The sequence below is a fragment of the Heterocephalus glaber genome, unplaced genomic scaffold (genome assembly GCF_053883595.1).
Source record: "Heterocephalus glaber isolate CG9 unplaced genomic scaffold, H.glaber_assembly_v1.0 deba00001446, whole genome shotgun sequence".
In the NCBI taxonomy this organism is placed as follows: domain Eukaryota; kingdom Metazoa; phylum Chordata; class Mammalia; order Rodentia; family Bathyergidae; genus Heterocephalus; species Heterocephalus glaber.
In genome coordinates, this window is record NW_028258298.1 from 2,242,592 (window position 1) to 2,258,100 (window position 15,509).

Genomic DNA, 15,509 nt, shown 5'->3' on the forward strand with positions numbered 1-15,509 from the left:
GAACTGATATTTCTGTACATTTTCATTTTATCTATTTTCATTTTTTATTTAATTGGTACATGTCGTAATGCACAGTAATTACATTAGTTTTGGGAAATTGCTATGAGCTGATGTGTTTCTTTACAATCACTTGTCACAGTTGTAATCAATGATTATAATTAATAGTTTAATGTTTGTATCCTCTACTACTCCATGGATTTCAGATGGATGAGAGTAGTCTTAGCTAGTTTTATCACATCTTTTGTATATCACACATAGTGGATAAGTATTTGGCTCATAGTAGATACATGAGCATATTTATTTCATGAATGAATGAATACATGAAATAACAAGAAGTTATATCTTCCATAGTGTGGTCTTCTGTATAAAAAAGAAAAAAGTGGGCCAGGGATTAAGCTCAGTGGTTCTGCTGCCTGCCTCAAAAGTGCAAGGTCCCCAGTTCAACCACTGGTATCAAATGAATAAATAAATAAATAAAAGAAATGCCCAGATTCTGGTTTTCAGAATCTACAAAAAAAAAGAAAAAAGAAAAAAGTCAGGCATGGTAGTACACAGCTTTAAACCCAGCACTCTGGGAAACTGAGATAGGAGGATCACAAGCTTGATTCCAGGCAAGACAACGTAACAATTTAGGGAGACCCTTTGTTTGGGGATGTCTCTCAGGGTGAAGGGCCTGGCCTCAATCTTCAGTACCACAGAAACAAAAGAAGAGAGCAAGGAAGAAAAGAAGAAGGAGGAGGGGGAGGGGAGGAAAAGACAAGTAAAGGAAAGACTACATATATGGCTCAGAGGGAGCTCTGTACCCATACCCAAGATCATACAGCTAGTCTGAAAAGAGGCAGGACTGGCACCCAGGGTACCTGAAGGTGAAGGCCCATCCTGGTCCCACTCTTTCTGTCAGCTCTAGGAAGTTGGTCACTGCTTGTTCTGCTGGTTCTGCTGTTCACATTCCTGTTCAAAGCAAAGGAGCCTCACAGGAGAAAATGTGTGAAAATCTGCCCCTCACACAACTGCCCCATTTTGGTTGGTCTGTCTCCCTACCTTATTGCTGCTTGAATGAAGTTTCGATGATTTTGTTTGATTTGGAGGAAGAAAAAAAGAAGATTCACAGAGGGTATAAAACTGCATAATATTTACTCCAGAGCAAAGAATTGTTCCCCTAGTAAATATGCATTGAAGCATTTTTATTTGTATTTGTATATTTTAAGATGTTTAAATAGAACCAGTAGACTGTAATATCTCTGTTCAGAGTTGGTGCCATCTATTGATTAAACATGCATTTATACATTTCTTCTTTTTTTAAATAAAAGAGACATATGTTGTAATCATATAATAGACCTGGAAGAATTGATTGTGAAAATACATATTTATAAGTTTCCTTACAAAAGAGTTTATCCAGCACACAAAATTTTAAAAAACACAAGTTATATCAGGATATACATTGATGTTTGCTAAGTGTGGGTTTAATTAAAAGGTGCAGGGTACGTGTGATTGTGTGCCTGGTGTGTGTGCCTGCATGTGGCTTAGGAAAGAGGCTGGTAGACTAAATGTACATTTTTAAACCACAAGTATTTTAAAACAAGTCGCATAGCAGGTGAGTGACAAGGCAAGCTTCAAACCCAGGGTTTCATCTCCCTAAAGAGAGATGATCATCTTAAGCGCTGTTATTTTATGGAATATCCCAAAACAGAGAACAGTAAAACAATGTAAACTTTGAATAATATTTGAAGTATATTTGGAACTTTCTGTAACCTGGTCTGTTTCTTCATCTGTGGAATGGACTAGAATTAAGAGTACAATAAAAATTAAGAGAAAACACCACAGAGCACCTAAGATTTTGACAGAGTCCACATAAAGACATCTGTTCCTGTCCTTGTCAGTTTTCTGAGTGGCACCGTGCTGTAGCTTGGATCGTATGTGTCCCCCAAGGTCCCTGTGTTCAAGGCTTGGTCCTCAATATGAGCTAGTGAGAGGTGGGGCATGTTTGAGAGTTGGGGCCTGCCATCTGGGACTCCAGCCTCTTCTTCTTCCTGTCTTAATTTCCCACCGGAAGAGTGTGGTTTTTCCCCACCCTTCCTGCCATTCTGTGCCTCCTCGGAAGCCTGAAGGCAGTGTATGCACTGATCATGGATGGGTGCCTCCAAAACAGCCAAAATAAGCCTTTCCCCTTTATAGATTGATTATCTCAAGTGTTTGTGACAAAGATGGAATGCTGACTGGCATCACGTGTGTCTCTCTTTCCTGCTAGTGTGGTGCAGGGCTGTGCTGAGTGCTTCTCTGTGTTCTCCAGGTGCTTAGTGCTTGGTTGGTGTCTGAAGAGCCTGCTGAGCCCCTTGGGTAGGGGCTGCTCCTCCCCAGCTACAGTGCCTCTCCTCTGCCTCATCTGCATCAGGCAGGCCTAGCCCCAACTCCACTGCACAGGAGCAGCTCGCAGCACTGCAGAAGCTATCTAAACTCTGGGAGCGTGGTTTCTCCCTCTGCACACTGCATCCTAGCACCTACTTCACTGGTTTGTTGAGAAGGTAAATACAGGCTATAATAGAGTTCCTGGTTCATGGATTTCAATACCATGCTTGCATGATATCTATCATGTGTATGTCCTCAGTCCTCAAGTTCTGCTGATTCTCCTGTTTCACACATAGCCCCCTTCTTTCCCTCTTCCACTGCTCCCACTCAGTTCCAGAATGTGTCAGACACTGGCCAGGCCCACTGGCAGGTAAGCGTGCCTCAGTCTATCCCAGATTCAATTCTATAAATCAGCCCCCTGCTTCAGAGTCCTCCCCAGCTCAAAAACAAGTTAACTTTTTTCTGGCAGCAATTTGGGAATCATCCCTTTGGAGTCCAGGTCTTTCTCACTGTCTCCCCTGTTCTCCCCCAGCTCATCTCAGCTTTGCCCTAGAGAGTTCCCATGCAAGTCTGCTGCCTCCTCTCCCAGACCAGACAGGCTCATTGCCATGGCGTGGGTCCCTCCAGCCCACTCCAGCCCAGCCATGTTTTCCAGAGCATTCTCCTCTTGTGCCTGTGGACTTTCATGGGATCCTGTCATTGTTCTGAGACTTCACACATCAGCTTGCTTGTGAATGACGCACTTGTAACTACGGGTTCTGCAGAATTTGACTTTAATACCTAGAGTGAATAGGTCTTATTATCTTTTTTATATATTCACAAATATGCTGGTATCTCCAAATGTATTGGAGGCCTTTGCCAGACAGGAAGAATCATAGTTTTCTTATCCTCTGGCTTGAAAAAAGGACTTTATATGAAGTAGAAACTTAGTAAGGATCGGGCAATAATATTATCTATCATCTTATATTTTCCACTGGACCCATAAAGTTCATAAGGAGAGCAGTAATCAATTATTCTGTAGTACTTCCTTAAAAGCAAACAGGTCTGTTTTCGAGACAGGGAGGGGTTTAGAGCCAAATAACTTGGTTGCTTAATAGAAACTGCATGGATTTTGCAGTACACAGACCTTGGCGGTGTGGCATTCTGTCAGCTGGCATCCATTGTCCTTTTGTCCCAGCCAAGGAATCCCAGAGAGCAATGTCTTTGAGGCAAGACTCTGGTGAGGAGTGACTGAAATAGTCTCTGTGAGTACCTGCCACACAGTGGGTAGTTGGGAAAGTATTACAAATTATAGTAAGGAAGGAGGGGAGAGTGCACCTACCTATAAAGTCACTCACCCACTGATCTCACCCACTGAACACATTGAGCCAGAATCCACCAGGGACAGATAGCCTCTTCCCAGTCCCTTCTGTCGTAGCTCCTCCAGGTGCAGAGCATGGTTCAGGGGGGCACCTCTCAACTCTCAGAAGGCACTCTGGGCAGGGCTGCAGGCCTGTTTAAGGTAGATGTGCATGTATGGTAAGATTCTCAGATGCTTCCCACCCAGAAATACTGTCCACACAAACTGTCATTCCACAAGGGGCAAACTGGATCACATAAAGCAAAAGCAAGGAAAGCAGGCTGAAAGCCATAGGTATCCCTCCCTCCATGGGCTTCTCCTCTCAAAGATTTCTGATGACTTCAGCAGATATCCACCTCCATGAGATCTAATCTGATTATATCCCTCCCTATGCTGTAATCATAGCAATTGTCTGGGTTTCTTGCATTGTAGAGTTTCAGAATGCTCTAATCGTGATGAACTGGCCAATTCTCTTTGCATCTTTGGTGAACAGAAAAAAAAGAAAACTTAACATGCTCATCTTCCCCCTGGGAAGAAAACCGGTTTGCTACCAAGCTCCCAATGGCAGAATGGGGCACTGGGGTACAGACGTAAATGCCTGAGCGCTCCCTGTGGGCTGCAGATCTGCCGCATCTGTGCCTGGAGAACAAGAACAGGAGGAAGGATAAGAACTGGCATGGGCATTGGTTACATTTCTGCCAAGGAGCAATTCATTCTCTCTCCATCTCTCTCTCTCTCTCTCTCTCTCTCTCTCTCTCTCTCTCTCTCTCTCTCTCTCTCTCTCTCTCTCAGCTATGCCCTGAGCCCTGCCAGAGCCAGGTCTAAACCAACCAAGAGTGCCAGACCCCTCGCCTCTGCCCACCCCAGGAGCGGAGTGCCCACGGGAGCGCACACTGGCATACTCACACGGACAGCAGCGCGCACTGCTGTGCTCCGGAGAGGGGTGAGCGAGGGGCAGGCTCCAACTCCCCTCGGAGTGGAGCCTTCCAAACAGGAAAGTCTCCTGGTGTCGCTCAGGAGAGTGGAACCAATGCGTGGCTCGGAGGAGGTCCGCGCGGAGCCCTGTGCAGATTGGTGCTGATGATTCTTACCAGTTGTGTGTATGTGCACGAAAAAAACCAGAGACGCTGCCTGCCTGCTCCCATCTCTCGCGCGCGCTCTCCTGCTCTCTCCCTCCCTTTGCAAACATTGGATTTAAACCTGCTCAGAATTCAGCACAGAGGAAGGCAGCAGCGGAGGCAGCAGCAGAGGCAGGAGCGAGCCGCAGCCTAGCGCACCGCAGCATCGAGATGTACCATCCCGCCTACTGGATCGTCTTCTCCGCCACGACTGCCCTGCTCTTCATCCCAGGTACCCCGGGTGTTTCCTCTTTCCAGCGTGACTTCGACGCCAGGGCAGAGAGGAAGGGGGAAGGAGAAGAGCTGGGAGGAAGAGGGAGTATGAGGGGCATGTGAGGGAAAGAGGTAGGGTTGCTACACACACACACACACACACACACACACACACGCACTCACGCACGCATACATACACACTGGCTCGCTAGCCTGCTCACACGCACGCAGATGTTCGGATGTTCGCAGCACGGGATTTGCTATTTGGAGGATCCAGTGAACTGGGTTCAAGATCTGCAAGGTGCTGCGAGGCACTGCTGCTGTTTCTGAGAAAGGTGGCAGCTGGCATTAAGCAGTTAAGACCCCAGGGGAAGGAGAGGGGGTTAAACTCCAGCATGCACCCTTCTGGAGTCTCTGTCGGGACCTGCAGGATGCACCGGGCACCTATTTCTGTTTCTCCCAGTCCTGGCCCTCTGTTTCTGAATTGGTCTCTGCATCTCCCCCTTTCTCTATTTTTTTCTGTCTTTTCCAATCTCATCCTCTGCCTCTTTCCCTCCCTCCATCCCACCTCCCTTCTGAACCCTCTTCCTCTTCCACATCAGCTCTGTCTTCTCCCCAGCCCTATTCTTTCCTCTAGAATCTACTGGTGCACTTCTTGCCTTAACACAATCATTCTACAGCTGCTCATCCTCTCCTTATCCTTCCGTCAAATGGGCAGATTATGCCTTTGAAATTCAGAGTCTTCTTAATTTCTACTTCCCACTCATCACATCAGAAATGTGAATTTCCCTTGGCAGAATATGGGATGTGCAAGCTGAGGGGAGGTCAGGGAAGCTGATTCAGGAATCTGGAATCTGTATTTACCTGGTTCCCCAAAGCACTTTGCCTACCTTATCTAATGATTTAAATGCAATGCTACCTGGCATGGGGGTTAGTTGTTTAGGGAAGACAATTCTGCAGTGACATAGGAAGCATGCTGCAATCCTACCAAAATAAGGTTAGTGGGGGCATTGCAAAATCCTGCATCTTAATAGATTTGGTAATTGCACAGGAGTCCTTTGCACGCAGACAACTGAATGCCCGCAGGAATCTTTGCAGTGCTGAGGGGCTCTGTTGTGCTTGCCAAGGTTTGAGAAAGCATCAAAGCGCCCTGCCTTTCCATACTAAATACCAATCCAAGCAGGATTTCTTTTCCCTTTTTTTTTTTCCAAATTGAGATACATGTATTGTGTTAAACATTAGCTAAGACCAAAATTCCCATGCATATATCCACAGACATAAATGCTAAGATTCTTAAACCATACCTTTTCATAGATAAGATACATTCATTTAACCTTTTTATATTCAGAATCTCTTAGTAAGGGTCACACAATTCCCTAAGTACCTCTAAGCTACTGAAGTAAAATAAGACAATGAAAAGTTTACTAGGGAGAAAAAAAAGAGGATCAAGTTTTTTTTTAATATAAAGAAATCCATTGTATAATGATTGTAAGCTAAAATTTAAATTAATCTTATCATTTAAATATTTTAGTTGTTTTGAATTGTACTTTTTCAAGTAGAGATGGGCTCTGCATAACCATGTTCCTGGATGTTTGTTTTAGACTGAGAAGTTCAGAGCTGGGAGTGGTGGCATTTTTCTTCTTCCAAATTCCAGCATCATCCTAGAGGGTTTCAGCCAGGACCTGCCAGGCTGGGGTCCTGGGCTGGGCTGGAAAGGCAGCACCTGAGCACTCAGTACCTGCTGCAGCCTGGTAGAGGGACCCAGGTGGGTGCCCTGAGCCCCCTATAAGATGACAAATTTCTGCGGATTCAGATCCTACTGCCTGGCAGCTCTTAGGGGCTATCTCGCTCCCTCCAGGTTCCCTGCCTGCCTAATCCTGAAGCAGGGGTCAGATTTTCACCCCAGAGGACCTGACTGTGGATGGCCCCTCAGGCAGAACCCAGACTCCCAAAGGGGAGAGGGAGAGCCCCAGTCACTGAAGCTGCATCGCAGTGCACCTTGAAGAAAGCCCAGAACTAGGAGGAAGACTCGCTTTAGGGGTTCCACTTCATGGGCAGGGAACAGGCAGAGCTTTCTGAGAAGCATCAGCCCACAAGCCTCTGCTGAAAGGGGCTGGGTCCCCAACCTCAGCTGTCTGGGGGGTGCAAGACACAAATGTCAGCCTGGTGTCTCCTCCTTGCACAAGGTCTACTCCCTGCTCTGAGGGCTGTGCTTTCTGTGAATTGTGCCAGGAACCTGGCCTGAGAGCTCTCAAGCAGAGAGAGGAAATGTTGGCCTTGGAAGGTGTCAGTAGAGCGAATAAAAACATCACATCTTGGGGGTTTCTGTGGGAATGGAAACCTAGTTGTAACCCTTTCTGAAAGCTGCCTGCATTTACTTGGGGCTTCTTTCTGGCTTCTTATACTTCCTTTAGTACCGCTTTGGACTTTTTTTTTTTTAACTGTGTTACAAGGATGTTTTTTCTCCGGTTGGGTAAATACCAGCTCGTTAGCCATTTACTTTCCCGGCATCTAGAGGCAGAAGGCTAATGTAATAATGAAACTCTGACCTGGTTGGGCCTTGATGCCATTTCACACTGCAGTTTTCTATTTCTTGGTAAAACACGTTTCCATCCCAGAATAATTCAAAAGTTAATGCTGTTGTCACCTGGCACCTTCCAGGGGGAGACAGATGGTCACGAATTGCTTTTCTAGGCAGTCTCTGGCATGCGAAGACATCACTGGACATTGTGTTAGGCCCACACCAGGTACGTCAGAGGGCCATGGAGGGTGCTTGCACTGTCATGCTAGGGCATGAGGGTGGAGTGAGTTTGTTGACCCAGGTAGGAGGTGAGACAATGTTCTGTGCTGGGAGCTCCTTGACCTTTGGTTAGGGGCTTTGTGGGAAGATGAATAGAATGGAGAGCAAGGAGTGAAGGCTGCTGGACATTACATCAAGATCACCTGGGAAGAGAGGGTCAGATGCTGTCCTTCTCCCCTTTCTAGATAGGAGAATTTATAAATCACAAGCATTCCAGGTTCTGATGACTTAGGTTTAGAACAAGTGACCATGGTCTACAGCATTTGCATTAAAACCCATCTTCTGCTTTTGCTGCTTAAACTCTGAGAAATGGCACCATGGCCATGGGCAGGGTGGGGTGGGAGTTGCTTCTCTGGGTAGCAGCCTGCTCTGGGCTGCTGCTCTGGGTAGCAGTTCTGGAAGTAGCAGGTCCCAGGGCTGAGCAGGGGGCAGCTTACTGAGGATGATTGGATCTCTAGCTTGGAAGGCTGTTTCTCTGCAGTTCAGCTCATCCCCTCCTCCTCTGCCATCCTGTTTGGGTCTAGCAGAGAAGAGGCTGTAAAGAGCCCCCATCCACCCATCTACACTGAAATGGGTCTTTGTGCACAGATCTGCAAGCCTGGATCCACAGTCTCATCTACACGCATTTTACCCACTGCATCTTAAACAATCTTTACCTGTTTAGTGTCAGAAAGCCCTGGGCCTGAATAGAAAATTTCCTGAAGTTTAGGATTCTTCTTTCCCTGGAACATACCTTCCTATATCTTCTTCCAAGGAATTTCCCTGGCCTTTGGGGCTGGCGGGTTTGGCTTTGGTGTAAGACATGGGGAGGGCTCTATAGCCAACTTTGAAGAATTTCTTTCCCACTTCTTAACCCCTGACTGAGTAGTGTTGAGTAACTTTTTATCCTTGTCTGGTGTGCAGAAGGGATCACACAAGAGAACCTAAGCCCTAGACTCACTGAAAAGAGACAAGAACAAAGACCAGGTGTCTGGTTTTTAACAAGACTTCATCACCCCTTTGCCATCATAGGTCCATATTCCCCCTCTCCTCAGCTATCACGTGGCCCTCAATCCCTTAAAAGGACCGACATGTTAATAAGTCAGACCACTTACTGTTGGCATTTGGCCTGGTGGCAATAGAAGCCACTGAGGAGACAGGCATCAACTGCTTTCTCAGTAGCCTGCAGCTGGGCAGCCTTATTCAACCTGTGATTAATCAGAGATCCCAAGTGGCTTGAGATTCTCCAGTGTTGCTCCAGTCTTGTCTGCCTTCTTGCTTCCCTCATTCTCACCATCCCTAGAACCCTACAGAAGGAGATTCCTTAGGTAGCTGGCACCTACCTGCTTTTGTCATCTAGCTGCTGTGGGCCTGGGACTCCCACAGTGGCCACTGGAAAGCTAGTCCTGCTGCTCACAGCTCCATGACTGTGCCACAGCTTTTATGGGGGCTGATGCATGTCCCATGAGATGGGCCTCACCCAAGCCTCTGAGTGGACAGAAAGCTGAGAAGTGAGGCTCCTCAATGAGCAGCTCTTTGAAGTTTGCTCAAGACATTACCCAAGACGTGTTTTTTACCAGTCTGTAAAATGGGTTTCATCTATGTATGTGTCTTGCTTCCAACTGGGCAGAGTGGGGCCGGGGATTTAGCTCAGTGGTTCTGGTGGGCACCTGCCTTGCAAGCGCAAGGTCCCGAGTTCAATCCCTGGTACCAAAACAACAACAACAACAAAATAAACCAATTGGGCAGAGTGGCCAAAAATCTAGGTCAGATGATGACAAAGTCAAAAGTTCTGAATTTTTATCATTGAAAAGCTCAATCTCATCTCCTGGTAACAGGGCAAAGAGAAGGATGCACACTTGTAAGTTGGGAGGGGACATTCCTTAATGCTGAAGAGGGTGGAAGAAAAGATACAGCCGTCCTGACTCATATGTTTTGTCATGTGATGAAAATAGACAAAATGTGCTGTACTCATTCATTTATTCAATAATGCTTTGTCTAGGTTCTGATAAAAAATGAATTAATTAAGATAATTCAATTCCTACCTCAGGTCATAAATCCACTAAAGCAGGAAATTCTTCATCTTTTTCTTCTGTTTGAACTCCAATGAGAGATACATATTGATTCTGAGCTTCTTGAACTTTGGTTTTTCTCCTCTGGAAAGCTAGGGCAGCTGACATGGACCCTTTGGTCTCCTGAAACATTGCATTGCAGTTTTTTTGGTGGGTTGAGCAATACATGGACTTGTACATCAACCTGTGATGGCTAGGATTTCAGGAACCCTGCCTAACTGATTCTTGTGCCTGTGATTTTTCCTCTGCCTGTGGGCACTGGCTGTCCTGTTGGCTCATGGATAGGGCTGTCTGCCTGCAGCAATCTGCGGATGGACAGCCACCATTGCCTACAGCTGCCTGGGGCCAGGAGAAAGGACAGGTAGAAGCAAACCTCTCAAGTTTCTGTCAGTGAACTTGAGTGGCAGTCTGCAGATGCCCCGTGGCTGCTGACACTTTGGGCTGTCTGCAGCAGTGGAATGCTGCAGGCACCTTCCAGACATGGAGGCCGGCTGGGCCAGGGCACCTTGGGATAGCCTGCCCTGCTCTCCCACTTCCTGCCCTGACCTTTCAGTGGGCCTCCAGGTCCCAGGGACACTTATCTCTCTTGCTGTTTATGCTAGGGTGGGAGCCCAAGACTTCTTGGTGGTCTCTGCTTTGATGGGAAGGAGGTAATATAGTAGACAAAGCTATAGTTCAAATTGTTAAATGTATACATGGTTCATTCAAGATGGGTTAGGGTTAGGGTTAGGGTGGTATTTTTAGGGCTTGGTAAAGTTAGCTCTGAGAATGGAGCAGAAAGAAACCCCAAACCAGAGATGAGCTTGAAGACAATGTGCCTGGTATTAACTCCTTGTAGGTATATAAAATTCATTCCCTTTTCTCACCCTCACCATCTTTTCTAAATCAGATTCATGCTCTTCCCCACACACATGTACACACACACACACACACACACACACACAAACACACAACCTTCTACACTAGAGTTCAGTTGCTCTCAAAAATCACATCCACAGCCCACCATTCCCACAGATAGCAAACTCTTCCTCTTGCCTTCTACCTCTGCCCTTCCAGAACTCCTGATCTCACCCTCCACCCCCTCTCCAGGGGCACATATGGCAGGAGACTGTGTCAGACATGGCCATACACATGTGAGTGCTTCCTCTTAGCAATACGCTGACTCCCCACACAGCAGCCCACTGTCCTCTGTGCCTGGAACCCCTGGATGCTACCGCAGTGCTAGTGCTGGTCTCCCACCCAGACCCCTTAGTGCTGAGAGGCTGGGGACTCCCCTGCAGCCACCAGACTAACTTAATTAAATGTTTGCAAAATGCTCTGAGACACCCCTGGGCAATGTGCTGGGTAAGTGCAAAGCATTATCATTATGATGCAGGCACATTCTCTTTAATGAGCAAAGACACTGTGCTGAGAGACCCCTGAAAAGGCCAAGATGAATCGATGCATCTGGACACAGGCCATCGATTAGAATGGCTGCTTGCATGTTCGTGGGAAATGACAAGTGACAATCGGATTCCACATGGAAATCCAATATGGAGAAAACCAGCACTGGGCATATGGTAAGACTGAGTTTCTGAATCAGCTGAACAGCCATTCTTAAATTTTTATTCCTAGGGAGTCCACAGAAGCTGCTTTACCACACCTGAGAGTTTGCTAACATTTCCAAGAAAAGCAGAATAGCAGTGATCTTTTGCTTTATGATGCACCTGAGAAATTTATCTTTGGTTTAACTTCTGCCAAGCCAAGGGACTCTGAGTGTCATGAAATTGTGATCTGATCTTTGCTTTGCTTAAAACCCTATAAGACTTCCAGTTGAGTTTACTATAGAATCAAAATACTTACCAACATCCACAGGGCCATGATCTAGTCCCTGCTTCCCTTTTAGCTTCATCTTGCTCCCCTGTCCCCTTCAGCTCTTGACTTTGGTCACTGTGGACAGTATCAGTTCCCCAGAAAAACCATGTTGTTGCCTTCCTTAAAGGTTTCACCTGTCATGTTACCCTAATTGAGCTTAGATTTTTTTCCTGGCTAAATATCTTTTCCATCCTTCAGAGCTTGGCATAAGTATTGCTTTTCAGATGAACATTTGTGATGCTCTAAAGTAGAATAGACTTCCTTGTTTATCACGCAAGTCCTCAGGGCCAGGCTTTTGTTCCTAACATCATGAGTTCATTTATTTCAAAACAATTGTTGGTTTGTACTTGTCTTTTCTCCCCCATTCCATGGCCCATACAGATAGGGAATGTGTCCATTTGTTCTCCAGTAGATCCTCGGTCCCTAGCACAGAGGCAGGGAACAAGTGCACAAGAACTATTTGTTGAATGAATAAGTGGATGGATGAGTGGACAAATGAACGTGTCACCAGCCAAGGTCACACAAATGGTGAGTGTCAGCTCCATCCCTCTGAATCCTCAAAAGCACCTGGAGCCCTGAGTCACCCTCTTTTGATAGCTTCCCATCTGCCAAGGGAGGACAGAGGCCTGGGGACAGGCTTTGCAAAGGGAGATGGAAATGTGCAAGGAATGCTCAGAACAATCATTCATTCCAGGGTTCGTGCTTGTCAATAGACACCTGCTCTGAGCTATCAACCAAACACGTACAGCAGCCCGGAGCTGGAGCTGCATAGTTTGGATCTCACATCACACGTTGAGACAGACATGCCTGAGAGTGTGAGTCGTTTTGTAAACACAGATGTGGGCCCTAATGTGGGCTATTGGTTTAATATAAACTGAAGCTATTCAGCATGTTTAATCAGGGTGTCTCTTAAAGCAGCCCTAATTGTTTGAGATTTAAAGTCTGCCCATGGTGCCAACACATAAGAACTGTACCAATGCTAGGAAGAATGTTCTTTGAAGAAAAATGTTGTGTTAAGGGTAGGAAAATGTAAATGGCATAGGAATGAGCTATGTGTGACCAACTGATACTTAAACGGGTTGATGTTCATATGAAAAAGGCAAAAAGGAGCTCAGCAAATGCAAAGATATACAAAAAGACCTGCATTGTTTTCACGGCTACTCACGTTCATAGTCTAGTCTGTTTCAAGTTGTGGCTTTGCTTCCTCCTGGAGGAAGCCAGACAGTTCTCGAGAAGTGCCTTCTCATGACTTGTGGGCACCCAGATGCGACCACTTCACAAAAATTCTCATGATAATAAGTGGCTGGGTCCCTCTGGGCCGAGGGTGCTATTTATGGCTTCCTAAAAACTTTTTGAAATGCCATAATTTATCTAGAGGTCCCTGGAACTGAATCAGACGTGGAGATCGTCTAGCTTGTCCCTTCCACTTTATAGATGAGGCACTGCTGCAAATGTAGTTCAAAGGTCTTTGCTAAAGTCATGTGGTCAGATAGTGACTACACCCACTCTTAAATACAGGGCTTTTTCTAAGCTGCCCGGAGTCATGTCAACATGACAGTGAAAGGCTGAGCTGGACTTTGCCTCCCAATCTGAGAACCTTTTGGAAAATGGACCTGCAACCTTGGCCACCATTCTGTTTGCCCGAGTCTCGTTCTCATGTGCCTGCATTGTGGAACAGGGTAACTCAATGGGTAAAAACCCAAGCATTAGGGCCTGGGCTCAACAAGAAAAACAGAAGCCTTACCCCTTTCTGAAGCATTTTCCATCCTTCAAATGCGTTTTGTAATTGAAGTAGGAGATGTCTAGAAATACTTTGCTTCTTTGTATGAGGAAGGGTGAACTCAGGATAGTACGATACCAAGTGCCAGATAGCCTCAACCTGACATATCAGGCCAACCTGTTTGATCTACTCACTGTGCTAGGAACTTGCTTCCACCATCACTGAGCCATCAAAACACCTCTTTATAAACATCTGTTAGGGGTTGGTTCTGCTCTGAGCCCAGTGAGAATGTGTCCTGAGAATCCCATGGACTGAACATTAAAGATTCTTGTCAAGTGGTGGCTTAGAGTGTACAAATCCAATGGTGTGTGGACCATGACTGTTTCATATGCTAGCAAGAGAAAGAGCAGAAGAGCCAGGGTTCTTTCTTCCCTACTCCTATCCCTATTATATTGCTTTCACAGCTGCCAACATGGGTATGGGCACAATTAAAATGACAGCAAAGACTTGTGCAGAATGGGAAGCAAGAGTTCAGATTCAAAAACATGCCAGACATGATCATATGGTAAGGTTGCTGAAATATGGCAGTGAAAAGGCCAAGCTCCTTGGGGCGTTTCTATCCCTAGATTGACAACTTGGTTCTTCTGAACAGCACAGTTCTAAGGGATTCCCTGCACTCTTCAGAGAAGAGGAGAATGTTGGAAGAGAGAATATGGCAGATGGAAATAGCCCATCAGCCTACAGTATCCAAAAGAAGCTGCAGTTTCCTTGGGAGTCCCCTGGCTTTCTCCCATGGAGAGGAGAGTTCCCAGTCTTACTTGGCACTGGGATGGATGCCTCTTTGGGTGAAGCCCAGATGGGAAGGGATGGTGAAAACCACTATCAGCACTGGGCATCCTTTCCTGGTGCACTCCTCCGGTGCCTTCAGAGCACAAAGACGTTCTTAACAACCACTGACAGTTTAGCCTCATGATGTCCATGAAGACTAGGCAAATTCTGACTGTTTATTTCCTTCTTTCAGTTAAGCTATTTATTTACTTTTTACTAGTACATGTTTTCAGTACATATGGCTGCATGCCTTGTAAAGCAGATGATCAGCCCTTCTATGGCCATTTTATGGAAGCATCAGTATAATGAGCCCATGACATGGCCTTGGGCTTTGCCTCTGTACTTGCAAACCTGGGAGCCTTGTGCAAGCTGTTTAACTTCTCCAAAACTCTTAACCTTCTCTGCAAAATAGGAGAACAGGGTTTATATGACTGCTTCCCAGGATCACCCTAGAGGTCACCAGGGAAGCACAAGATACATACCCTCTCTGAAATACTGCATATTCCAGGTTGCTAGGTCTTGCTGCATCTCCTGGATAGGGCACTTAGTCTCAGTAGTTCTCTCTTCTGTTCCCATGATCTTCTCTCTTTCTCTGGCTGTGGTGGGTTGATTATGACTATCAGTGGAGCTACTAAAGGGCCTGTGGCTCTAGTTTTGGAACAGGAGGCCCATCAGAGGAACACCTGCACTCACTTCCCAGGCATACAGTAGTGTATGGTTTTCTTCTTTTTCCATGGAGAGCACTGAAGAGTGGTTTCTGTTTCCCCAGCTGAGCTAATTTGGCCCAGTCAGAAAGTATGTACTCTGCCACTTTGGCTGTGATGAGAGGCCTGGGATGGGTTGTGGAAGGGCAACAATGCAAGAACATAACAGGCATGGGCTTATGATGTCTGCCTCCTATGGTGGCTGCTATTACTAAAAGTAGAATTTTAAGGTGTAATGTGGGGAAGGAGAGGATATTTCTGGGGAAATAGGGTCTTTTGGCTTTTCTTGAACATATGCTAGAGAAGGGCCTAATTCTTCTCTGCATGGGTTGATTGGTGAATCCCTAGAGATTACATTTTTCCTTGTTGGGGCCTAGAGAAACCCATTTAGCATCTTGGGTTTCCTTGAACACTTCCAGTCTGTGCTGGGTTAAGTCTAAAATGAGAGTCATTGATTCAGTTGATGTACTTGAGTGTCAGAAAGAGAGTAATTTCCAGGGTCACCTACCAGTCTTGTACCCTGCCTTAAACCAACA

At 46.1% G+C, this 15,509-nt stretch overlaps 1 protein-coding gene and 1 long non-coding RNA gene across 6 annotated transcripts in view; one reads left to right on the forward strand and one right to left on the reverse strand.

Annotated features, from left to right (window-relative positions):
- Nucleotides 1–279: 279 nt before the first annotated feature.
- Nucleotides 280–4,770, reverse strand: LOC110345429 (uncharacterized). Of its 3 annotated transcripts, none has more exons than XR_015452395.1 (3): nt 4,592–4,770; nt 3,684–4,324; nt 280–3,598 (listed from the first exon to the last, which is right to left on the reverse strand). It is a non-coding gene; the product is annotated as an uncharacterized LOC110345429 (long non-coding RNA). The 3 variants fall into 3 exon arrangements; XR_015452396.1 differs by having other exon boundaries at nt 280–507; nt 861–4,324; XR_015452394.1 differs by having other exon boundaries at nt 280–4,324.
- Opcml (opioid binding protein/cell adhesion molecule like) overlaps nt 4,714–15,509 on the forward strand; it is a 1,190,405-nt gene continuing 1,179,609 nt past the window's right edge. For 2 of the 3 annotated variants that reach the window (XM_087214240.1, XM_087214241.1), the window contains exon 1: nt 4,714–5,035. In XM_087214240.1, coding sequence (XP_087070366.1) covers nt 4,975–5,035 — 61 coding nt within the window. In that variant the 5' untranslated portion in view covers nt 4,714–4,974. The remainder of the gene's footprint in view (nt 5,036–15,509) is intronic. The other variant, XM_004862649.4, reaches the window with a different exon arrangement.